The 25,881-nt window shown below is 46.5% G+C and overlaps 1 protein-coding gene across 5 annotated transcripts in view; it reads left to right on the top strand.

Moving 5' to 3' along the window:
* The first annotated feature begins 4,973 nt into the window (after positions 1 to 4,973).
* The window catches only part of CAPN8 (calpain 8), a 108,058-nt gene continuing 87,150 nt past the window's right edge, over positions 4,974 to 25,881 (top strand). For 4 of the 5 annotated variants that reach the window (XR_006061450.1, XM_060396341.1, XM_042257118.1 and 1 more), the window contains exons 1-2: positions 4,974 to 5,260; positions 14,644 to 14,713. Coding sequence is in view for 4 of the 5 variants with exons in the window: in XM_060396341.1 (XP_060252324.1) it covers positions 5,024 to 5,260; positions 14,644 to 14,713 (307 nt within the window). In the remaining variant the exon portion in view is untranslated. Of the gene's footprint in view, positions 5,261 to 8,113; positions 8,138 to 14,643; positions 14,714 to 25,881 lie in introns of those variants that run through there. The other variant, XM_060396342.1, reaches the window with a different exon arrangement.

The following is a 25,881-nucleotide window of genomic DNA, read 5'->3' as shown; positions in this document are numbered from 1 at the left end:
TATTTTTTGGGGCTCCAAAATCACTGCAGATGGTGGCTGCAGCCATGAAATTAAAAGATGCTTACTCTTTGGAAGGAAAGTTATGACCAACCTAGACAGCATATTCACAAGCAGAGACATTACTTTGCCGACTAAGGTCCATTTAGTCAAGGCTCTGGTTTTTCCTGTGGTCATGTATGGATGTGAGAGTTGGACTGTGAAGAAGGCTGAGCGCCAAAGAATTGATGCTTTTGAACTGTGGTGTTGGAGAAGACTCTTGAGAGTCCCTTGGACTGCAAGGAGATCCAACCAGTCCATTCTGAAGGAGATCAGCCCTGGGATTTCTTTAGAAGGAATGATGCTAAAGCTGAAACTCCAGTACTTTGGCCACCTCATGGGAAGAGTTGACTCATTGGAAAAGACTCTGATGCTGGGAAGGATTGGGGGCAGGAGGAGAAGGGGACGACAGAGGATGAGATGGCTGGATGGCATCATGGACTCGATGAATGTGAGTCTGAGTGAACTCCGGGAGATGGTGATGGACAGGGAGGCCTGGCGTGCTACAATTCATGGGGTGGCAAAGAGTCGGACATGACTGAGCGACTGAACTGAAGGGGAGTGTTTCCGGAGAAGGCAATGGCAACCCATTCCAGTACTCTTGCCTGGAAAATCCCAGGGACGGCGGAGCCTGGTGGGCTGCCGTCTATGGGACACACAGAGTTGGACATGACTGAAGTGACTTAGCAGCAGCAGCAAGGGGAGTGTTTCAGGGAGGCTTGGAGAGAAACAGAGGCAGGGAAAACGAACCCACGAGCTCTCTGCCTGAAGGTACTGGGTCCACTATAGCTGGTGTGTATCTCTCCAACCACTGGGCATCTTATAGCCGTGGGTGTCTATCCATTCAGCAAATGTTTATTCAGTCCCTACAATGCTCCAGGAGCTTTCCAGGCTCCAGGAGCTTTCCGGCTCCAGTGACGCAGTGATGAGCAAAACAAACACAGACAGTTGTCCTTGTGGAGATCAGAGTCTGCCGGGGTGGAGGGGCATTCATCAAATTCACCCTGGCAGGGAACCGCCAGCTGCTGTGAGAGCCTACAGAAGGTGGATGTCTCTGTGTAGGGGGTCCAGGAAGACTTCCCTGGGGCACTGGGCATCTGAAGGCTGAGTAGGGGTGGGGGTGAGGAGAGGGTGTTTCCGGGGAAGGGCATAGCAGGTGCAAAGCCTTCAATGGGACAGAGCATGGCATTCCAGGACCTGAAAGAGGTCAGGGAGTGGAAAGCAGAGAGGGAGGGGGGTGGGGGATAGGGGGCAGAGAGGGAGCAAGGGGCCAGTCTGTTGAGTGGTGGGCAGACTTGTTCTCCTGAGTGATGGGCAGCCTTTGAGGGGGCTTTACGTTTGGAAGAGACATGGTTGGATTTGTATTTGAAATGTCTGCTCTGAGTAGAGTAAGATTGGCCATGGACGTCAGTCACAAGCTTCAGATAAGTAGGCAGTAGATTAAAAAATGGGGCTTCCCTGATAGCTCAGTTGGTAAAGAATCTGCCTGCAATGCAGGAGACCCTGGTTTGATTCCTGGGTCGGGAAGATCCCCTGGAGAGGGGAAAGGCTACCCACTCCAGTATTCTGGCCAGGAGAATTCCATGGACTGTGTAGGCCGTGGGATCATAAAGAGTCGGACACGACTGAGTGACTTCCATTTTCACTTTCAGATTCAAAAGTAAAAATAAGTATTTCCCTGCCTTTTGCACAGAGTTCCTAGATTTCCCCTGTAATCCCATGTGCTTGAGAGGATTCTGTGTTGAGGAATTATGGTTCTGGTTTTAAAGGAGGATGGGGCCACCCAAGTGAGACCAGGAGCAACGTTACTGAAGTGAAAGTAGCTCAGTCGAGTCCGATTCTTTGCAACCCCAGGGGCTATATTGTCCATGGAATTCTCCAGGCCAGAATACTGGAGTGGGTAGCCTTTCCTTTCTCCAGGGAATTTCCCAACCCAGGGATCTAACCCAGGTCTCCTGCATTGCAGGAAGATTCTTTACCAGCTGAGCCACAAGGGAAAAAGCAATCTTGAAATTTGGATGAACTTACTATTGGGGCAGATGGTGAATCAAGGTGCAGTTGAGGAAATGCAGGTGGGACCCCCAGAGAGATGAGGGCCTAGCCAAGTCTGTGATGCTAGCTTGAGCCTTTGAGGGTCATTTTTTGGCCTTGAATTTCTGGTGAAACCTGAAACCATATCTTATGCTGGATGCCTGGGGAGCAGACACTTCTTTCTCTTTGCCCAGACCCACTTGCCTGGTGAACTGCTCTACATACAGACAGTGGCTGGCTTAGAAGGTGGGAAGCTGGGGGCCTCAGAGTTCAGCCGGTTCAGAGCTTCTCAGAGTGTGGACTGTGGACCCCTGCATTTGGCATCAGCTCTGTGATCACAGTATAAAAACTGCGGACTCCTGAGTCCTACCCCCACACCCACTGAATTAGAACTTTGGAGGGAGTGGGGAGCAAAGGCAGGAGTCAGCATTTTATTTTTAAAAAAAATTTTATCTATTAGGTTGCGCCATCGGGTGGGAACTTAGTTCCCTGACCAGGGATCAAACTTATACCCCCTGCAGTGGAAGGAGGATTTTTAACCCCTGGACTGCCAGGGAAGTCCCAGGAATCAGCATTTTAAGCAAATGTTTCATGGGAGTTTCACACACCCTGGATTTGTTTCCTGGGGCTGCTATAACCAGTTAACAAACTTTGTGGCTTAAAACAGCAGGAATATGTTCTCTCTCAGTTTTGGAGGCCAGAAGTCTAACATCAGTTCCACGGGGCTGAAACCAAGATGGTGGCAAGGCCACACCCCTTCCAGAGACTCTCGGGGAGGATTCATTCACGGCCTCTGTCCGCTTCTGGTGGCTGCTGGCATTCCTTGGCCTGTGACAGCATCACCCCAGTCTCTCTGCCTCTGTGGGTACATCCTCCTGTTCTGTCTGTTGTTAAATCTCCCTCGCCCTCTGTCTCATGAGGGTACTTGTAATTACACTTGAGGCTATGATGGTCTTCTTATTTTAAAATCCTTAACTTAATCACGTCTGCAAAAATCCTTTTTCTACATACGGTATGTACTATTCACAGGTTCCAAAGATTAGGACTAGATATCTTTGGGAGACCATTTTTCAGCTCCCTCACCCCCAAATTTCAAAAATCACTGATATTCCTAACCTTAGGGTAGACCAGGCCTAGGAAAATTGGAGCGCTGAGAAAAACAATCAATGCAAGGTCCCAGAGCCTGTTTTTCTACTGAGATTAGAACCCACAACTCTCTCTTTTTTTTTTTTTTTAAGATGATACTTCCAATCCAAATTGAGGACTGGCAGAATTTTTATTTAATCTTTTTGATCTTAAGTATGAATCTCCCTTACCCCATGCCCAGAATTTGAGTTCTAACGGCACCGAATTATAGAATTAGAATATAAAATACTTCTCATTTGCTTTCTTCCATAATATGCATACAATAATTTCAAAACAATGACGAAAATTTTACTACTAACCGAATGATTAGTGAAAATAGTGTAAGATTTTTTCTTGTGGTTTCGTAAGTTTTTCTTCCAAGATATGTCATATTGAAGGTTGTAACCAAATAACTTGTGTTTTTTTAGCCACTTTGAATCTGAATGGTGTGCTACCAATATGTTCATCCCATTTTATTTTATGGATTTTTTAAATGACAATTTTTAGGATTAAATATTTACACGTTCCAAGTCAAACCTATAAAATAAGCCTAGTTTCTATTCTGGACTGCCCCTCCCTATTTCCTTCCTCCCCTGTATGTAATCACTCTTCATATTACGTTTTCTTTCCTGTATTAATTTTCTATTTCTACCGTAACCAATTATGACAAACTTAGTGGCTTTAAAACAACACAAATTTGGTTTCTATAGTTACATTGGAGAAGGAAATGGCAACCCACTCCAGTATTCTTGCCTGGAGAACTCCATGGACAGAGGAGCCCGGCAGGCTATAGTCTATGGGGTCATGGACACAACTGAGTGACTAAGCATAGCACATAGTTACATAGGTTGGAAGACTGATAGCTTTCACTCCGCAGAAAGCAATTTGTCAGCAGGCTCTGCACCTTTCTTAAGGCTCTACGGGAAAACCCATCTCCTTGCTTTTTGCAGCAAGGATGGGTTTTAGAGGCTATCCACAGAACCCACAACTCTTGATCCTCAGGCCTTCTCTTTCTGGTCCTGGTTCCCAGGAATAATGATGACTGATTATTTACTGAGTGCTTCTTAGGTACTCTTCTAAGCAAATTCTATGTCCTATCTCATCACTCTTCCAAACAAGCCTATATAAGGTAGGTCCTACTATTACCTTCCATTTTACAGTTGAGAAAATTGAGGGGATGAGAGGTTAAATGACTTGCCCCAGGTGACAGGGCTAATTACTGATGGAGTTGGGATAGATGCCCAGGAAAAGGCCAAACCCTTTACTCATAGGTGGAGCCCCTTTGCTTGGGGTTACTCTGATGCTTTCCGTGACTCACCCTTCTCTGATATTTCTATCTTTCTAGAAAATATGTAGCCAAACTTTTCTGGAAAGAAGGGTGACTCCTCCAACCTCTTTCCTTTCTGCTGAGAACCAATTCTGTGGTAAATACTGGCCTTAAGCTACCCAATAGGCCTTCTCATCTCAGCTGATGGTGCCAATGGCAGGTAAGCAGGTCTTGCAAAGAGATGGGGATGGGTGACTGTGATCCTCAAGAATGTCTTAGGCTTATGGCCTGGGAGGGGCCCTGGAGGGTTCCTAGCCTCCAAATTGTCTGCTGGAAGGCAGAAGGGGAGGGCAGGGCAGGTTCACCTGCACCCTGGGTACATATTTGCTCCTGGCCCTGACTCACTGCCCTCTGGATGGGGGTGGGGGCCCTCAGGTGAAATGTTCACCTGCTCCACCCTCCCCTCCCCTGCTTCACATGCCTTATAGCTTCCCTCCCAGCGGGGCAGGTCTCTGAGAGCACGGAGCAGCCCTGCCCTCTGTCTACCCAACCGAGCCCTCGGCCATGGCAGCCCCGGCGGCCCGCATAGCCAGGCAGCGCGCGGCCGCTGAAGGCCTTGGCTCCAGCCAGAAGGCCGTGAGGTACTTGGGCCAGGACTTCGAGACCTTGAGGCAGCAGTGCTTGGACTCGGGGCTCCTGTTTAAGGACCCAGAGTTCCCAGCGTGCCCGTCAGCTTTGGGCTACAAGGATCTCGGACCTTGCTCCCCTCAAACTCAAGGCGTTGTCTGGAAGCGGCCCACGGTAAGGAGGTGGGCATGCTGCTGAGAGTCAGGATGGAAGTCCCTCACTTCTGGGCAGTAGTTGAGGGAGAAGTTATGATTCTTGACCCTGTTCCTGGATCCCATATTTCAGACAACCGCCACCCTCTGCACCCCCACTTAAAATTTATTTTTCAGAGACAGTAAAGTATAGAGGGAAGAGTATGCATGGGTTTTGGAACAAGACAAGTTAGATTGGAATCCTGGGATCAGAATCATCCCTTACCTCCAGCCATCTCCTCCCTTTCTGTTTTCATCCAATCAGTTTTACAAAACAGTTACCTCCCCTGGAGAAGGAAGTGGCAACCCACTCCAGTATTCTTGCCTGGAACATCCCATGGGCAGAGGAGCCTGGCGGGCTACAGTCCATGGGGTTGCAGAGTTGGACACGACTGAGCACTGCCTCTGAGCATAACTCCCTGGCCTGGCCTCCCTCCAGCCCTCCCATGGCCATTTCCCACCCTTCTCTGGAGCCTATCTGGGTACTTTGAGATGTTGGCAACGTCCAGGTTGGGTTTATAGTCTAATGTCAGGAGTTGACAGCCATGTTTCATTTCAACAGATGGGGTTTTTTTTTTTTTCCTTTTTTTAGGCCTGTTTTGGGCCAGGCATTGGCTCTGCCCTGTTTGGGAAGGTGGTTGGGGAGAACTGTGGGCTCAACTGTGGTCTCAGTTCTGATGGAGGTTGTGGGAGGCAGACAAGTGAATAAAGGACTGACATCCTGGGCAGAATGAAGGAAATGCTAACAGAGACATAAACCATGCGTGTGGGACCCTGGGATGTTAAGACTGAATGATGGGAAGACTTAAGGGAAGAGGATGCATTCGAGTGGAATGAAAGACCCCAGGGAGCCTGGGGGAGGTGAGATGGATGAGTTGGGACGGAAGAAAGCTTCATCTGGTGACCAAAGTCAGGTATCATTAGCCTTTGCCTAGTGTTTCTCCTTTGTTTGAAATTCATATATATATATATACTGTGTTTAGTTGCTCATTTGTGTCCTACTGTTTGTGACCCCATGGACTATAGCCTGCCAAGCTCCTCTGTCCCTGGGGATTCTCCAGGCAAGACTACTGGAGTGGGTTGCCATGCTCTCCTCCAGGGGATCTTCCCAACCCGGGTATTGAACCCAGGTCTCCTGCATTGCAGGCAGATTCTTTATCATCTGAGCTGCCAGGGAAGCCTATGTGTATATATATATGTGTGTGTGTGTATATATATATATATTTGTGTATATATATATATGTATATATTTGCGTGTATATATATGTGTATATATATATGTGTGTGTGTATATATATGTGTGTATATATATATATACATTTGTGTGTGCCAGGACTTAGCTGTGGCATGCAGGATCTTTAGTTGTGGCATGTAAACGCTTAGTTGTGGCCTATGGGATCTACTTCCCAGAGCAGGGATGGAACCTGGGCCCCCTGCATTGGGAGCACAGAGTCTTGGCTGCTGGGCCACCAGGGAAGTCCCTCCTTCGTGTGAAATTCTTCGAGCTCTCACCTCCTCAACCACGTTCTGCCCTAGACTGTGTCTTCACCTGGCCTCACTATCCACATAAATCTGCTAATTTCAGAATGGAGCGCTGATTTGTGCCTGTCAGCAAAATGCTATAAAATCCAGATGATGAGGTAGTAAGTAGAACCTGATTAATGTGAAACCTAAGTACTCCCATTATTGAGAGTTTTCAGATGAGTGAATAAAAGCCTGTCACAATTTACCCTCTCCATTCCCAGTCGTCAATAAGGATTCGCACATGGCTGCTTTCGGCTAGGTTGTGCTCGCATATCACGAGGCATGTTATAGGACCCAGCTTTATCCTGTACAGTCTTACAGGTTTTTGAATAGGCTCCTGACTTGGTAATGACCCTGATTCTATTATTAGAGATGTGCCTCAGGATCTGGGGAAGTCAGCCTGTTCCCAAATGCTTCATTTCCTTCTTCCTTGAGGTCTCTCAGGGGCCCACAAGAAGGTTGGGGATGTCCAGAAATGAGGTGCATCAGGGAGTTCATTTGCCTTCTTCCCTCCCTCCCCTCTCTTCTTCCCCTCCCCACTCCCTCTTTCTTCCATCTTTCCTTCCTTCCTTCTTTTCTTTTTCTTAGGTTGTGGTAAAATACACACAACATGAAATTAACCATCTTAACCATTTTAAGTGTATAGTTCAGTAACAATAGGAGCATTGATTGCTCCTATTGATGGCCATGCAACTGTTGTTACCAACCATCTCCAGACCTTTTATAGCTTGCAAACATGAAACTCTGTACTCATTAAACAATAACTCCACGTCTCTGCTTCCCTTCTACTTCTGTCTTTATGAGTTTGACTGTTCTGGGTGCCTCCTATATAAGTGAAATCACGCAATGTTTGTCCTTTTATGACTGGCTGATTTCACTTAGCATAATGTCCTCAAGATGTATCTATGTTGTGGCATGTGACAGCATTTTCTTTTTAAGATCGAATAGTATTCCACTGTATGACTATTTCATGTTTTACTTATTCGTTCATCCATCAGTAGACACTTGGGTTGCTTGCACCTCTTGGCCATTGTGGATATGGGTGGACAAATAGCTCTTTGAGACCTCTGCTTTCATTCCTCTTGGGTCTGGATCCAGAAATAGAATCAGTAGATCATATGGTAATTTATTTTTGATTTTTGAGGTCTAATTATATTGTTTTCCACAGCCAGTGCACCGTTTTATATTCCCACCAGCAGTGTACAGGCTTCCAATTTTCCCACATCCACAGCCTCACCCTCACTGGTTTTCTGTTTCGTGGTGGTGGCCATACCAGGGAGTGTGAAGTGCAATCTCATCGTGGTTTTGATTTACATTTCCCTAACGATTAGTGATGGTAAGCATCTTTTCATACTTTTTCCCGTAAATTTTCTTTCTTTTAACATTTTCTCTATTTATTTTTGGCTGTGCTGGTCTTGGGTGCTGCGTGGGCTTTCTCTAGTTTTGGGGAGTGGGGGCTACTGTCTACTTGCGGTGCTGGGCGTTGTGGTGGCTTCTCTTGTTGCAGAGCATGGGCTCTCGGGCCCATCTAGGAGCTGCAGCTCCTGGGCTCTACAGCACAGGCTCAGTAGTTGTGGCACGTGGCCTCCCCTGTTCCTCACTATGTGGGATCTTTCCAGACCAGGGATTGAACCCGTGTCTCCAGCATTAGCAGGTGGATTCTCTACCACTGAGACATCAGGGAAGCCCTCATGTGCTTGTTGACCATTTCATAAATCGTCTTTGCAGAAATGCCTGTTCAAGTGCCCAGTTGTCCGTTGAGTTGTCTGTTTTTTGTTTTACTTGCTGCTCTTGAGGGTGGCCCTTTACCTCCTGGTTTTAGGCACCTGAAGCCAGCTGCCCAGGTGTGGCTCTTAGAACCCTTGTTCCCACAAAGATGTTAATTTTTATTTCCTTTTGGGAGAAAGGCGATGAGATGGGCTAAATTTATATGGATATTTGTTTTTTCCCCCTCTCAATTATACATAAAGCTTGATACTTGGATGTTTTCCAAAATCATAAAATTTGACATCCTGCCCCCCCCCCCACCCCGGGTGTTTCTGCCTATTTGAAGTCCTGAGTGAGAGGTTTGGTTGGGCTCTTGAAGGGTTGGAGGACAAGTTTGTGCACATGGATGATCTAATGGTCAAGCTTGGGTTCTCAGGAGAAACTTTTGGCTATTTATGATCCTAAGACAACACTTCCGCTACTAGTGTTAGACATGGACCACAGTCCTGTCACAGACGATATGACTGCCTGTGAGAGCGAGGGGTACTCCTAGAAGCAGCTTTCCTTTCCCAGCTTCCCCATGGCCCTGGATTGATGCCCAGCCCGGCCTCTGTGGTTTGAGGGATGCTCAGTGGGTGCAGGCCCCAGTTCGGCCCAATCAATGGTTTTCTTCTCTGTCCTTTTTTTCTTTCTTTCTGTAATTAAGCAGTTTATTGATCCTAAGGAGAAATACAGAGAGAGAGAGAAGTGAGACAATGTCAACTGCATGGTAAGGACTCATGGAACAGCCAACTTCAGTTAAGAGAAACCTGCTGGGTTGACCTTTGGGAGGTTCGGATAAGGATGAGGGGACGAGGCCTCAGGGTGGGGCTTCCACTTTGCCTGCCGCTTAGGTGAATGAATTTGGGAATTTTCAACTCAGTGTTGGTTTATTGAGTGCTGGTCACGTACAGATGCTAGCGTGGAGCCTTTGTGAGGTTTTGCTAGCTGGGGAGACGGTCAGATAGTGGACCAACAGCAGAATGGCCAAAAGCTTGGATTTGGGTGACAGGTGGATCAGGATTCTGGTTCCCTCTCTGCCGTTTGTTAGCTGTGTGGCTAAGTTACTGACCTCCCCAGGACTCAGTTTCCTCATCTATAAAATGGGAATAACATGGGACTTCGCTGGCAGTCCAGTGGTTAAGACTCAATGCTTCCACTGCGAGGGATGTGGGTTCAATCCTTGGTCAGGGAGCTAAGATTCCACATCCCACATGCCATGCAATTTGGCCAAAAAAAAGAATAATAATATGACTTACCTCATTGGGTTATTGCGAAGTTTGAATGAGAGGATGAATTTAACCCAGTGCCTGGCATGTAATAGATTCTTGATTCTATGAGCTGTCTCTAGCTATTATCGTGAGACAAAACGTCCAGAGAGTGAAATATAAATATGGACACAATGTACAGGAGTTCAGGGGCAGAAACAGTTTAATTGACTGTGGGATTGGGGCTGGTTAATTACTGCAGACATCTGAAGTGGAGGGGATGCTGGTGAAAGAAGAGGGTCAGGGCCGTGGATGTGCATTCAGAGCTTGTTCGGAGGACGGCTGTGGCCTGTAGTCAGAGGAGAGAGAGCACCGTGGGAAGCAGAGGGCAAGCCTGGAAACGTCCAATGGGGCCAGACCCTAGAGGGACAGGAGTGCTGGGCTGAGTCCCATGGGCATAACCAATGCTGCTGCTGATGAATAGGACAGCATCATTGGGTTTCCCGGAAGTGCACAGCCAGGGCTCCTAAGATGCCAAACATCGACTATCAGACACGGACTAATATCCTAGGGGGCAGCGTTTCCAAGTCATCAAGTCACTGAGAGTGTGAGTTAAATCACTTCCTACCTTGAATTTCTTACTGATACCGGTATTTCTCTTGTGACTGTTCATTAGGGGCTGATATGAGGCTTGAGTAATTGAGTTTGTGGTGTGTTTTAATTACCTGAGAAATTGTAAACATTATTGCTAAAAAGACATGTTTGTTTTTGAGGAAGACCTCCCTCTTTGCAGGGGCTTGCCTCTTTTAAACATCTTTGACTGCCAGGTTACTTTGTATCTCTGATCTGAGTTCTGATAGAGTTAGTAATGGAGAGAAGACTTTGGAAATATTCTTCAGGCATAATGCTAAGATGTGATCTCCTTGCAAGGCTGAGGACATTCTGTGGCCCCTGAGAGATTCATACAACATATAAGTCAGGGAATTTCTTGGTTGTTTTCTCTTGGTGGGTGGTGGTGTACATTTTAGTCATGCTAATGAATAACGTAATCAAATGAGCATTCCATCGCCTAGGAACCCTCTTGGGCTTCCCAGGTGGCTCTAGTGGTAAAGAACCCACCTGCCAATGCAGGAACCATAAGAAAACGTGTATTCGATCCCTGGGTTGGGAAAATTCCCTGCAGGAGGGCATGGCAACCCACTCCAGTATTCTTGCCAGGAGAATCCCATGGTCAGAGGAACCTGGCAGGCTGCGATCCATAGAGGTGTAAAGAGTTGGACACGACTAAAGTGACTTAGCAGGCACACACAGGAACCCCTGAGCACCGCTCTGGTTATAATGCTTCCTGTTGTCTCTAGCCTTTGCAAACCACTCTGTTTTCCAAGCCAAACTTACCATTTTAGCTGAGCTTGGTAGACCTATTAGGTATGAGTCTAGTGCGCTTCTAACATGTAGACAGTGTGACATGGGTAATTGAATGTACAGCTCGGGGGAGTGATTTGGGAGCATCAGCATATTCTATAGTTAGTAACTGAAGCCGCAGGTCTGGATGGCGTCACCCAGGGAGAAGGCTTCAGGCATGTTATTGCTCTGTGAGATGGGGTCATGCCCAGGACTGAGGACCCAGCTCAGGGGTTCCCTGGTCCTGAAGATGAACAGAACAGAGGAACTCTTGAAGGAGACTTGACAAGGAGTAGAGAGGGGAGAAAGTCAAGAGCGAGTGAGGATAGACGCCAAGAGAGGAGGGTTTCAGAAGGTGGGAACAGGCAACAGGATCAAGTGTAAAGAGCAGTGAGATGGAGGAGAGCGAAGCTCGTTCTATGAGTGCTGGTGACTCAGGTGAGAGGAGCTTCATGGAGCCCTGGGAGATCGGAGCCAGGCTTCGGGAGACAGGTGGATTGATGGGAGATGAGGAGCTGGAGACTCTTTAAAGAAGGTTTTTAAGCAGAGAGATTCTGCCAAACCTCTGTTTGGTGTGCTCTCAGCCCTTCCTTTTTTAAAAAGCAAAACAAACAAATTACATTCAACATTTCTTCTTGTCTCTCCATTTTTGTTAATTAAAATTTCAAATCTCTACCTTCTGCCCACCAGGAGAGGATGTCTGGACTCTGGGATCTTCTTGATCACCTGGGATTAGAATTTGCTGCTGCCCACTTTTAGAACCCCTAGTTTGGCTTATGCCACTTCTGTCTGTAAATTGCCGCTAGAAGGACAATTGGTGATCCAGTGGTTAAGACTCCGCGCTCCCAATGCACCGGCCCCAGGTTTAACCCCTGGTCAGGGAACTAGATCCTGCATGCTGCATCTAAGACCTGGTGCAGACACATTAAAAAAACAAAAAGTTGCCACTAGAGGTTGAAACAAACAAGCAGAACTAAGCTCCATTATTGGAAGGCTGGCTAAATAACTCATGGTACTTATAATGAAATGATAAAGCTCTATATGTGCTGAGCAAAGATACACAAGATAGAAAATGTACATATGTAAGGTGTTAGTCACTTAGTCATGTCTGACTCTTTGTGATGCCGTGGACTGTAGCCCACCAGGCTCCCCTGTCCATGGGATTCTCCAGGCAAGAATACTGGAGTGGGTAGCCATTCTCTTCTCCAGAGGATCTTCCCAATCCAGGGATTGAATCTGGGTCTCCTGCATTGCAGGTAGAGTCTTTACCATCTAAGCCTCCAGGGAAGCCATATATATGTAAATATGCTTTTGCATCAAAAGAGTTTCTGGAAGGGTATACAAGAAATGTTAACAGCAAGGAATCAAAATGAAAGGAATTTTTTTGTTTTTATAGCATTATTTGCTGTTACTTTTTTTTTTTAAACCCATGGGCACACAATATTTAAATAAAAAACAAGTTAGTGATTTTTTTTTTTTAATATTTGGAAGAAAAAAAAGCCAGCCCCAAAGTGCTATCTCTGACCATTTAGGCAGGAGCTTTATACAAGGGTGTTAGGGCTGCCACTCAGAAGCCTCTACCCTGCATGGTCCTGGAACCTCAGAATCCCGGCTCATAGCTGCATACCCACTCTCTCTGTCTGCCTTCAGCCCATCATTCTCTTGCTTCCCCTTTCCTTTTTGATCCACCATTTAAAAAAAAAATCTCTATGGAGTAAGATGGGCTTCCCAGGTGGTGCTAGTGGTAAAGAACCTGTTTGCCAATGCAGGAGACATAAGAGACATAAGGTTCAATCCCTGGGTTGGAAGATCCCCTGGAGGAGGGCATGGCAACTCATTCCAGTATGCTTGCCTGGAGAATCCCATGGACAGAGGAGGCTGGCGGGCTACAGTCCATGGGGTCACAAATAGTCGGACATGATTGAAGTAACTTAGCACACAGTCACTCATGGAGTAAGATGGAAATATTTCCCATTCTCTGTGGTCAGACAGTCCCTGATGTAGCAAAACCAGGCTGGCTTCTTTTTTGTCCCTTGAGGTTCCCACCCTTTTCCCCTAAGAGTGCGTCTGGTGGTGAGGCAGACCTGCCTCTCCTTTGGGAACCACTCCTCACATCTGCTAAGTCACTTTAGTCATGTCCAGCTCTTTGCAACACGATGGACTGTGTAGCCTACTTGGCTCCTTTGTCCGTGGGATTCTCCAGGCAAGAATACTGCAGTGGGTTGCCATGCCCTCCTCCAGGGGACCTTCCACCCCAGGGACTGAACCTTTGTCTCTTATGTCTCCTGCGTTGCAGGCAGATTCTTTACCACTAGCACCACCTGGGAAGCCCGTAGCCTGTCCTAGATTCTGCTTTTCTCATGCACATGTATCTTCTCCCATCTAATAAGTCTTTTCAGGCATAATCCCTTGTGGGCATTTCTCCCTTTTCTCCTTTTGTTTTCTGTGGTCTACATTCCAGTGTTAGGCACTAGGCTTTTCCTCTGATTTGTTTTTTTAAAGAACATTTTTATTTATTATTATTTTTTTGGCCATGTTGTGTGGCCTGTGGGATCTTAGTTCCCCAGCCAGGGATCCAACCCGAGCCCCCTACAGTGGAAGCGCAGAGTCCTAACCTCTGGCCCGCCAGGGAAGTCCCTTTCCTCTGATTTTTATCCTGGATGTCTATCTTGGTTTCCCACGTAGGCTGAAAGCACTTGGAGGCCAAGAACCACGCGTATTTTTTCCCTCTGTGTCACCATGCTCCCATCTTTCCCCTGCCCGATATGGTGCAACCAGTACCATGTATAGAACAGGCATTGAGTACATACTTGCTGGGTAAACCAGAAAGAAAGAAGGCCTACAGGATGCCTTCTTGTGCCCTAATAGAGCTCTAGGGCCATGAGCTTGCCCGTGACAAGTGCCACTCCGAGACAGATGAGCAGGGAGGCAACGGAGTGCAGGTCAGATGTGGGAGTGAGGTTGAGTTCTCCTCTCTGGACAGACACTTCCTGAAGCCCCAGTGTTTCCATCAGCACACAGGGTCCTCATCACTGAGGCAAGTGTTTAATGAGTGTCCGTAGGGTGCAGAGCATTTTCTTAGAGTGCTAAACATTAGCCTCATCCTCTCCCTAAAAGTAGGGGTGTTGTCCAAACGGTGAGATCATATTTCATCCCGTCATTATCTTAGCCTTTGCCTTTCTCCTGCCTCCCCCGCCTTCACACCCACACACCCACACACCCACACTGCTTGCATAGTGATAAAAATCTTGCTCACGGGGGGAGCTGTGGGCTCCAGCTCCTGCTTTGCCACCCCTGGCTGTGTGACTGTGGGCAGCTCTCTTGCCTTCTCTGGGCTTCAGAATCCTCAGTGATAAAATGCGGTACATGCAATAGATGATCCCTTGGGTTTCTTCCATGAATTTTATGACGATCAAGCTCCTTCACCCTCGGTGCCACCATCACTGGGCATCTTTGTGACTTGTGTTTTGTCCCCGATTGTTTCCAGGAATTGTGCCCCAGCCCTCAGTTTATCGTTGGTGGAGCCACGCGCACAGACATCTGTCAGGGTGCCCTAGGTGAGTCACTGGGGAGAGGCCTATTTGTTTTGGGAGAGGGCAGGTGTGTGTGTGATGAGTAACATCAGATTACGCTGTTAGGCTTGGCCGTCTACACTGGGTCTGCCCCTCACCTGTATGGACCTTTGAGGCTGTGCTCTCCACTCCGGCTCCCACTCTCCAGGGAATACTGGAACTCCCTTTGGTTCCTTTTAACCAAGAGACTTTCCATATGCTCATTTAACCCTTTTTAATGCTAGAGTCACAAGCTAGGATTATAGGCATATGGTAGATAACTGTGCTTGGAGAAGGGCAATGGCAACCCACTCCAGTGTTCTTGCCTGGAGAATCCCAGGGATGGGGGAGCCCGGTGGGCTGCTGTCTATGGGGTTGCATAGAGTCAGACACGACTGAAGTGACTTAGCAGCAGCAGCAGCAGCAGCAGCAGCAGCAGCAGCAGCAGCAAAGTGTGCTGCTGTGTTCTTTCTTTAAATATTTATTTATTTGACTGCTCCAGGTTTTAGTTGCAGCATGCTGCATCTTCCGTTGTGGCATGCAAACTTTTAGTTGCAACATGTGGGATCTAGTTTCCTGACCAGGTATCAGACGTGGGCCTCCTGCGTTGGGAGTACGGAGTCTTAGCCACTGAACCAGCGGGGGAGTCCCTGTGCTGTGTTTTGATAATAGTTTCCTGTAAGTGGACATGATTCGGCCTGTGGAGTGGCCACATGTATACAATTAAGCGTGCTAAGTTTCTTCAGTCATGTCAGACTCTTTGTGACCCCTTGGACCATAGCCTGCCAGGCTCCTCTGTCTGTGAGAGTCTCCAGGTAAGAATACTGGAGTGGGTTGCCATTTCCTCCTCTGGGGATCTTCTCGACCCAGGGATGGAACCCACATCCCTTAGGTCTCCTGCATTGCAGGCAGATTCTTCGCCACTAGCGCCACCTGCCGTCACAATAGATGCTCTCATCATGAGTAAGAAAAAAATCCTAGCTTTGTAGCCAAGCTTTCTATCCTAGGCCAGGAATCATGGGATTAAGACCCTTCACTTCCCAATCTTTCATATTCCCTCCAAATCAGGCACAGTTAAGTTAGAGGAATAATGTATTTTGTTTTGTAAGTTCTTCCCTGGTGGCTCAGATGGTAAAGCGTCTGCCTATATTGTGGGAGATCCAGGTTCGATCCCTGGGTTGGGAAGATTCTCTGGAGAAGGAAATGGCAACCCACTCCAGTACTCTTGCCTGGAAAATCCCATGGACGGTGGATCGTGGTAGGCTACAGTCCATGGGGTCGCAAAGAGCTGGACACAACTGAGCGACTTCATTTTCATTTTTTTGTAAGTTCTAGCCTTAAGTGTTGGAAACCAAGGTTCTGTTTGATAGCAGATTAGCATTGTTGATCTCATAAGCCCTCCTGATCCCAGGATCTCATGGTTTCTGCATTGAGTTGGATAACACTAACATTTTAGGGACACCATGGCTCTGAATTGAATTCACCGGCTTTCCAAACGGCCAGCCGGTGACAGCTGCAGGATATAGAACTGGAAACGAAGACAGGAGGAAACAAATCCTGCTTGCTTGAAAGTCAGCCAAACAAACAAAATCTCCGCATCCATGTGTCGCCACCGCCCCTTATCTTTCTGGAGATTTCCCCTCTGTCTTTTTCTCCTTGCACCGCAAACCTGTTCTCTTCAGCATGCTGGAAACCTTTATGATTTTGAAGATCACACTGGCATTCATTTTAAATGCTTCCAATGTTCTCTCCTTTAATGAGTATAGCAAATATCCCCTTAGCCAGAGCTCATGGAGCGTGAGTACAAAGCAGTGAGAACCATTCGGGTCCCACACAGTCATGTGCCCCAGTCCCTGAAAGCCACAGCCTCTGTGTCCCCAGCCTTTGAGTGAGGTGAGGGCTCCCAGAGGGTTGTGTTCTGACCTCTTCTTGTTCTGGTAAGTGTGCTGTGCCTTTTTACTTCAAGCGAAATGTTTAACCTAATATAGCATGCATCTCAGGGAAACACAACTTCACATTTATGCTTTTAACAACTTCTTGCTGTAGAAGGGTTGACTTTGGAAAAGGTATTTAGTAAGTGTCTTTTAATTGATTGACTTGGAGAGATCCTCCTTTGAATAGTTTTAAGCTCAGAGGAAAGCGAGTTTCCCAAAAGAGACCAGAGCGTTACCATGGTGAGCGTGTGCTGCTGATGAAGCCGGCGGCTGGAGGAGCAGGAAATGAACCTGACTCCCCGAATCCAACTCACATCAAAGTGCTGGGGCTACGCCGTGGAGGCCGCCCTGGGTTAGCCCAGCGCTGCCTTGGTGGATTTTAATGAACAGAGCGGAAAGGCTTGTTGAGTCCAATTTCCTGAAGGGTGCTTGGTATGGGGCCAGAGGGCCTGTGGACCAGATGGAGCTGCAACAAGCATCGAAGTGGGTACCTGGGCGCTGGGCCTGTAACTTGGCCCCAGGGTGAATGCCAGGGGCTGAATGGCAGCAGTCCGTGTAGCCTATGAGACTTGAGCCTGGTGGCCTTAACACTGGGTGGAGAGATTAAGAGGCGGTGTTATGTGGCACCTGTCAGGGAGTGACAGGGATTAATGCTTGCCCAGTGCCTTGCAGGCTTGACAGAGTCCAACACAGTGCAGTGGGGTCTAATGCAGATTTTAAATATTATTGTTACTTTTTTACAGTTTATCTATATAATGAAAATGATGTCCTTTACACTGCTTTGTGTCACTGTTGTTTTACTTTTATTTTTAGTACACACTGTTCAAAAATGACAACTGAAAGGTCCACAGTGAAAATTTGGCTTTCCATATATTTCCATCTATTCTAATGTTTCCCTGCAACCTTTTTAAATTCCATCCAGTATTTCTTTATACAAATTCAAGTAAACCTTAAAACGTAGTCTAATATGTATCTCTTTTTTGCCTTGAAGATAGCACTCAGGAAATACTGTTTGGCACCTTGCCATTATTTGTCATTATTTCACTTAATAAAATATCTTGGAGATCTTTCCAAGACAGTATATGAAGGGCTTTGTTCTTTTTTTTCATTTTTATTTTTTGGCTGCACCTCATGCTATGGGGGGAAAGAAATGGCACCCTACTCCAGTACTCTTGCCTGGCAAATCCCATGGATGGAGGAGCCTGGTAGGCTGCAGTCCATGGGGTCAAGAAGAGTTGGACATGACTGAGCAGCTTCACTTTCACTTTCATGCACTGGAGAAGGAAATGGCAACCCACTCCAGTGTTCTTGCCTGGAGAATCCTAGGGACAGAGGAGCCTGGTGGGCTGCCATCTATGGGGTCGCACAGAGTCGGACACGACTGAAGTGACTTAGCAGCAGCAGCATATATAATCTAGTTCTTGTGAGAGCTTCATGTGAGTCCTCACCCTGTGAGAGTCCTTGGCTCGCACCAGAGTCTGTGCTCACGTGCAGTCCAGGAGCTAACTTTCTTTGGAGACATCATTATAGGATGAAGGATTGGGAAGTCTGCAGTGCTAAAGGTTCGGTTGCTCCAGATAATTACTCACAGTGTCGTTTGCATTTTGTTGGGTGACTCAGTCTCTGCCAGAGAACACGGTGGTTTGCCCTCACACACATTAACTGGGGGTCTGGTGATGAAACAGCTCCTAGACAAAAGCACTCCCTGGATCCTCAGGCCTGGCGCTCATCACCTTGGTGCACTAAGAAGGGGTCCCCTTCAGTCTCAGCCTTTCCATGCTCCATCTTCCTGGCAGAGCCCACACTCACCAGATCTAGCAAGGGCCACAAACACAGTGTCCCTCCAGTATCAGGGGATCTAGGGGCCTCACCGTGTTACAAGCGAGTAAGTTGGTAAGTGTGGGATTCCCTGCAGGGCACGCCTGTGGTGCCCATTTCCGGCGAAGGCTCATGGCTGGTGCATCGCCCAGGGAAGTTCAGGCACCTCTCCGGTCCCTCTGCTGTTTGTTCCTGCACTGTCTGTCTCTCTCATTGACCCATGCGTGTTCCTCTGGGGCCACAGAAATAGATCCTGTCCCACCATGAAGTTCATGTCTCTGGCTTCATTCACCTGATGCGATATGTCATGACCATCCGCCGGCCAGGACTCCTTTGTCACTGGCTTCAGGAGTCCAACTCAGTCAACTTAAGGAAAAGGAAGTTGTTGGCTCCTCCCACTGGACCATGGGAAGGGAAGGGCAGCGCCGGCCTGGGGAAGGCTGGGTCCAGGGGTCTAGATGTTCCTGGAGCTCTCTCTGCCTGTCACGTCTCCACTGGCCTCTGTGAGTCAGCTCCGCCCTCTCCCGTGCCAGGCAGGCTCCAAGCAGTGGAAGAGACATCTAGAGTTCCAGATGTCAACTTGGTGCGATCATGAACCAGCTTTGGTTTAATCTCAGAAGTCTCACCAGCAGTATGGAGTTCACAGCTGGAGTGCAAAGAGCCCTGCAGGGAGACCTGGGTCTTCACGGTCTGCCTGTGGCCGCATGACCTCAGTTAGTACAGCTGAACAGTGGGGATATAATCAAACCCAGCCTGCCTGGTGGTTGTGATGGGTAGGGAATTGACACGGCTCCTTGTTCTCCAAGCAGGGGGCAGTAAATGGGGGCAGAATTGAATCTAATATCCCTGGGCGCCCTGCCTATATGCACCATGGGACTGACTCTCTTCTGCGTCTCTATAATCCACAGTGCCTGGAGATGTGGCAGGGCTCCATGAATGTTTACTTACATCTGATATGTTTTCTAAAACCTTTGCCTTCTATCATTATTAAATCATGGAAACAGGGTAGCCTAAATCAGAGGCTACTTGTGTTTTTACTTCCTTTTATTGCCAATATCACTCTTAGCAATCAGGCTGGATCAAGCATTTGGAATATATTTGGAATAAAAAAATCCCATCCTGAAGTTGACATGTCTTTATTTTTCACTTCAGTCACTCAGTCATGTCCGACTCTTTGTGACCCCATGGACTGCAGCACGCAGGGCTTCCTTGTCTATCATCAACTCCCAGAGCTTGCTCAAACTCATGTCCATCAAGTTGGTGATGCCATCCAACCATCTCACCCTCTATCGTCCCCTTCTCCTCCTGCCTTCAATCTTTCCCAGCGTCAGGGTCTTTTCCAACGAGTCAGTTCTTTACATCAGATGGCCAAAGAATTGGAGCTTCAGCTTCAGCATCAGTCCTTCCAATGAATATTCACGGCTGATTTTCTTTGGGATGGACTGGTTGGATCTCCTTGCAGTCCAAGGGACTCTCAAGAGTCTTCTGCAACACCACAGTTCAAAAGCATCAATTCGTAAGTGCTCAGCCTTCTTTACGGTTCAACTCTCATATCCATGACTACTGGAAAAACAATAGCTTTGACTAGATGGACATTTGTTGGCAAAGTAATGTCTCTGCTTTTTAGTATGCTGTCTAGGTTGGTCATAGCTTTTCTTCCAAGGAGCAAGCATCTTTTAATTTCATGGCTGCAGTCACCATCTGCAGTGATTTTGAAGCCCAAGAAAATTAAGTCTGACACTGTTTCCATTGTTTCCCCATCTATTTGCCATGAAGTGATGGGACCAGATGCCATGATCTTAGTTTTTAGAATGTTGAGTTTTAAGCCAACTTTTTCACTCTCCTCTTTCACTTTCATCAAGAGGCTCTTCTCTTCCTCTTCACTTTCTGCCCCAAGGGTGGTATCATCTGTGTGTCTGAGGTTATTGATATTTCTCCCAGCAATCTTGATTCCAGCTTGTGCTTCATCCAGCCTGGCATTTCACTTGATGTACTCTGAATATAAGTTAAATAAGCAGGGTGACAATATACAGCCTTGACATACTCCTTCCCCAATTTGGAACCAACCTGTTGTTTCATGTCCTGTTCTAATTGTTGCTTCTTGACCTGCATCCAGATTTCTCAGGAGGCAGGTCAGGTGGTATGGTATTCCCATCTCTTGAAGAATTTTCCACAGTTGGTTGTGATATACGCAGTCAAAGGCTTTGGCATAATCAGTAAAGCAGAAGTAGATGTTTTTCTGGAATTCTGTTGCTTTTTCAGTGATCCAACTGATGCTGGCAATTTGATCTCTGGGTCCTCTGCCTTTCCTAAATCCAGCTTGAATATCTGGAAGTTCATGGTTCGCGTACTGTTGAAGCCTGGCTTGGAGAATTTTGAACATTAATTTCTAGCATGTGAGATGACTGCAATTGTGCGGTAGTTTGAGCATTCTTTGGCATTGCCCTTCTATGGGATTGGAATGAAAACTGACTTTTTCGAGTCCTGTGGCCACTGCCGAGTTTTCCAAATTTGCTGGCATATTGAGTGCAGCACTTTCACAGCATCATCTTTTAGAATTTGAAATAGCTCAACTGGAATTCCATCACCTCCACTAGCTTTGTTCGTAGTGATGCTTTCTAAGGCCCACTTGACTTCACATTCCTGGATGTCTGGCTCTAGGTGAGTGATCACACCATTGTGGTTATTTAGGTCATGAATATCTTTTTTGTATAGTTCTTCTGTGTATTCTTGCCACCTCTTCTTAGTATCTTCTGCTTCTGTGGGGTCCAAAAAATTTCTGTCCTTTATTGTGCCCATATTTACATGAAATGTTCCCTTGGTATCTCTAATTTTCTTGAAGAGATCTCTAGTCTTTCCCATTCTATTGTTTTCCTCCATTTCTTTGCATTGATCACTGAGGAAGGCTCTCTTATCTCTCTTTGCTATTCTTTGGAACTCTGTATTCGAATGGGTATATCTTCTCTTTTTTCCTTTGCCTTTAGCTTCTCTTCTTTTCTCAGCTATTTGTAAGGCCTCCTCAGACAACCATTTTGCCTTTTTTGCATTTCTTTTTCTTGGGGAAGGTCTTGATCCCTGCCTCCTGTACAATGTCACGAACCTCTGTCCATAGTTCTGCTGCTGCTACTAAGTCGCTTCAGTCGTGTCCAACTCTGTGCGACCCCATAGACGGCAGCCCACCAGGCTCCGCCATCCCTAGGATTCTTCAGGCAAGAACACTGGAGTGGGTTGCCATTTCCTTCTCCAATGCAGGAAAGTGAAAAGTGAAAGTGAAGTCACTCAGTCATGTCCGACTCTTAGCAACCCCATGGACTGCAGCCTACCAGGCTCCTCCGTCCATGGGATTTTCCAGGCAAGAGTACTGGAGTGGGGTGCCATTGCCTTCTCCAGGCACTATCAAATCTAATTCCTTGAATCTGTTTGTCATTTCCACTATATAAAATGTAAGGGATTTGATTTAGGTCATACCTGAATCGTCTAGTGGTTTTCCCTACTTTCTTCAATTTAAGTCTGAATTTTGCAATGAGTTGATGATCTGAGCCACAGTCAGTTCCTGGTCTTGTTTCTGCTGACAGTATAGAGCTTCTCCATCTTCAACTGCAAAAAATATAATCAATCTGATTTCAGTATTGACCATCTGGTGATGTCCATGTTTAGAGTCTTCTCTTGTGTGGTTGGAAGAGGGTGTTTGCTATGACCAGTGTTTTCTCTTGACAAAACTCTGTTAGCCTTTGCCCTGCTTCATTTTGTATTCCAGGGCCAAATTTGTCTGTTACTCCAGATATCTCTTGACTTCCTACTTTTGCATTTTAGTCCCCTAAGATGAAAAGGACATCTTTTTTGGTGGTAGTTCTAGAAGGTCTTGTATGTCTTCATAGAACCGTTTAGCTTCAGCTTCTTCAGCTTTACTGGTTGGGGCATAGGCTTGGATTACTGTGGTATTGAATGGTTTGCCTTGGAAATGAAGAGAGATCATTCTATCATTTTTGAGACTGCACCCAAGTACTGCATTTCAGACTCTTTTGTTGACTGTGAGGGCTACTCTATTGCTTCTAAGGGATTGTTGCCCACAGTAGTAGATATAATGGTCATCTGAATTAAATTCACCCATTCCAGTTCACTGATTCCTAAAATGTTGATGTCCACTCTTGCCATCTCCTGTTTGACCACTTCTAATTTGCCTTGATTCATGGACCTGACATTCTAGGTTCCTAGGCAGTATTGCTCTTTACAGCCTCTGACTTTGCTTCCATCACCAGTCTCATCCACAAATGGATGTTGTTTCTGCTTTGGCTCCATCTCTTCATTCTTTCTGGAATGGTTTCTCCACTCTCCTCCAGCAGCATACTGGGCACCTACCGACCTGGGGAGTTCATCTTTCCAGTGTCATATCTTTTTGCCTTTTGTTACTGTTTGTGGGGTTCTCAAGGCAAGAATACCAAAGTGGTCTGCCATTCCCTTCTCCAGTGGACCACGTTTTGTCAGAACTTTCCACCATGACCTGTCCGTCTTGGGTAGCCATACAGGGCCTGGCTCATAGTTTCATTGAGTGAGACAAGATTGTGGTCCATGTGATCAATTTGATTAGTTTTCTGTGATTGTGGTTTTCATTCTGTCCACCCTCTGATAAGGATAAGGATAAGAGGCTTATGGAAGCTTCCTAAGAGAGAGAGACTGACTGTGGGGAAACTGGGTTTTGTTCTGATGGGTGGGGCCATGCTCAGTAAATCTTTAATCCAATTTTCTGTTGATGGGCAGGGCTGTGTTCCCTCCCTGTTGTTTGACTTGAGACCAAACTGTCCTGGAGGTAATGAAGATAATGGTGACCCCCTTCAAAAGGTCCCATGCACACACTGCCGCACTCAATGCCCCTGCCCCTGCAGCAGGCCACCGCCGACCCATGCCTCTGCTGGAGATTCCTGGACACTCACAGGCAAGTCTGGGTAAATTTTCTGGGGGTTCTCAGTCCCTTTGCTAGATCCCCAGGTTGGGAAATCTGTTGTGGGTCCTAGAACTTTACTAACAGTGTGAGAATTTCTTTGGTATAATTGTTCTGCAGTTTGTGGGTTGTCTTTATTTTTCAAGGATTTCAAAGTTCATGCAAACCAGCTTGTTGACTTATCTATCCTCAGATCACCAAAAGTACTTAGGTCCCAGGGACATCAGGAATGACGTTGTCCCAAGGCCCTGTGGTGGCTGTGAGTAAAGGAACACGGGGAGGAAGCCAGCTCCTTCTGCTTGCTGGATCTTGTGGTCTCCAAGGGAGGACTCTGCTCTGAGTCAGCCTGTCTCTCCCAGGCTTAGCAGAACCACGCAGGCCCACTACGCTCACCATCCTGCATCCTCAGGTGGGGAAACATTGAGACAGGGTATCACTTATGCCTACAGTTGTGAAAATGCAACAGGACTTTATGTGTCTTTGGGCATCTTTTGTGCCCTGCTGCTTTCAGGAATGAGGAGCAGGAGATTTTCTTCCTTAACGAAGGAGAGACAGAGAATTAAAGAATTTAGACAGGAATTAGCATGCTTTCTGAATAACAAATGTGAAACAATGTTTATCCAGGCTTTTGATCTAGTGATGATTTATTTTCCATGCGGAGCAGGATTAGTGAGGGAGCTAAACTTTCCTTTGAAGGGTTTGGTGAGTACTGGGGTCTCTGTCTTTATCCTGCTATTTTCCACTCTCCGTCTTCTCTCTGTGTGTGTGTGTTCATGTGTGTTTATCTCTTCCTTTCTCTAGTGACTTGGTTTTCCTCTTCACCTTTATGAAATTGATGTCTTTTTCATCTTTGTTGTGTTTCTCCAGTAGGGTTTTTATATTTGATATTTTTGTTTCAAAAAAGGAGTGACTGGCTGGTTTCACTTGTCTCTATAGACAAAAAAGAGTGAACAGGGACACCTAAATCCAGGCACCTTCTCTGATGCAACCCTTGCATCGATTTTTCTCTGTGAGCCACACTCCCCCACCAAGAGAGGCCTGCTCTCCTGCAACAGAGGCCAGGCCCCCACAGCCCTCAGCAGTTGGGGCTGGTGTCAGCATCTTCACAGGCATTTTTCTTGGTACCTTTTGATCTGTAGCATCCTTTGAGGGCTGGGGCAAAGTAAGTCAATTCACTAGTTACTTTTAATGAGAAATCCAGAGAAGCCTCAGAGAACTCAAAGGGACCAGACCCCCTCATTGGTTCTGGAGAGTACAGGGTTAGACTTCTGCAGATGACAGTAACTTGTAGCCCAGTCATTAAGTGACATGGGGAAGTTTGCTTTTGTTAATGGTCTTCTCTTGCTTTCAGTGAGTCCCCTTCTTTGTGAAATATCTTTCCCTCTATTTGATCCCTAGTGCTTAATGTCCTCATGTTTGGTCCCACTAACATCACTGTCTCATCCACTCTGAGAAAAAGGGCCCAGGACAGCCATTTACACTTTAGTATGAATTTGAACCAATGTATTAAGGAGGATTTGTATGTAGAACAGAATCTTAAGAGCATGAAAGAATTGGACTCTTAAATTTTTAGTTACATTAAGGGCAGGAGAAGAAGGGGACGACCGAGGATGAGATGGCTGGATGGCATCACTGACTCGATGGACGTGAGTCTGAGTGAACTCCGGGAGATGGTGATGGACAGGGAGGCCTGGCATGCTACGATTCATGGGGTTGCAAAGAGTCGGACATGACTGAGCGACTGAACTGAACTGAACCCTCACTAAGTCACTTCCTTTTGGTATGAGTGCAAGCAGTGAAGCACAGTAATAGAAATCATGGATTATATTCATGTTACATACGATTGTTGCAAATATCTCAAAATACCACTTATATTCATCTTACTTAATAATTATGCTGTTTATTAGACCCTATTCCAAATCTTTTATATAGAATATTAATAAAGAAGTAGAACCTTACTATAATTTTTAAAACATATTTCAATGATAGTTTCAATATAGTTTCTGTAGTCCTATATTTTATTTTATTCATTTAGAAACATTATCCTGGGATCAGACCTTGATTTCACTGAACTGCCAAAGGGTCCAGACATAGGAAAGATTAAGAACTCTGCATTACTAGGATATTAGGTTGCTTCTACCAGGAGTAGATTTCATTTTGCAGCAAAGGGAATTTTTATCAGTGCCCTTCAGAGATGTCCTGACTATCCCTCACTTCCTAAGAGAGATGCAAAAAGTGCAGGCCAGCCTTTGAGTTCCTAGGGAGACCGCCTCTTGCCCTGGAGGTTACTAAATTGATAAGGAGGTGGCAAGTGATACCAGCTGGTGGGGGAAGTGCTTGTCGAGCTCCACCTTGGCTGAGCAGCCTGAGGTTTGGGTCTGAAAACCCAGTTCAGAGTGTGGTTGATTCCTGCTCAGAGAAGTGGTGGCAGACACGTTGGTCAGCCAAAAAGTGTGTTCAGATTTTTCCGTAGCAGCTTATGG

Source organism: Ovis aries, chromosome 12, assembly GCF_016772045.2.
Source record: "Ovis aries strain OAR_USU_Benz2616 breed Rambouillet chromosome 12, ARS-UI_Ramb_v3.0, whole genome shotgun sequence".
Classification (NCBI taxonomy): Eukaryota; Metazoa; Chordata; class Mammalia; order Artiodactyla; family Bovidae; genus Ovis; species Ovis aries.
Note: the sequence above shows the minus strand (reverse complement) of the source record. Positions and strands in the feature narration are given on the sequence as shown.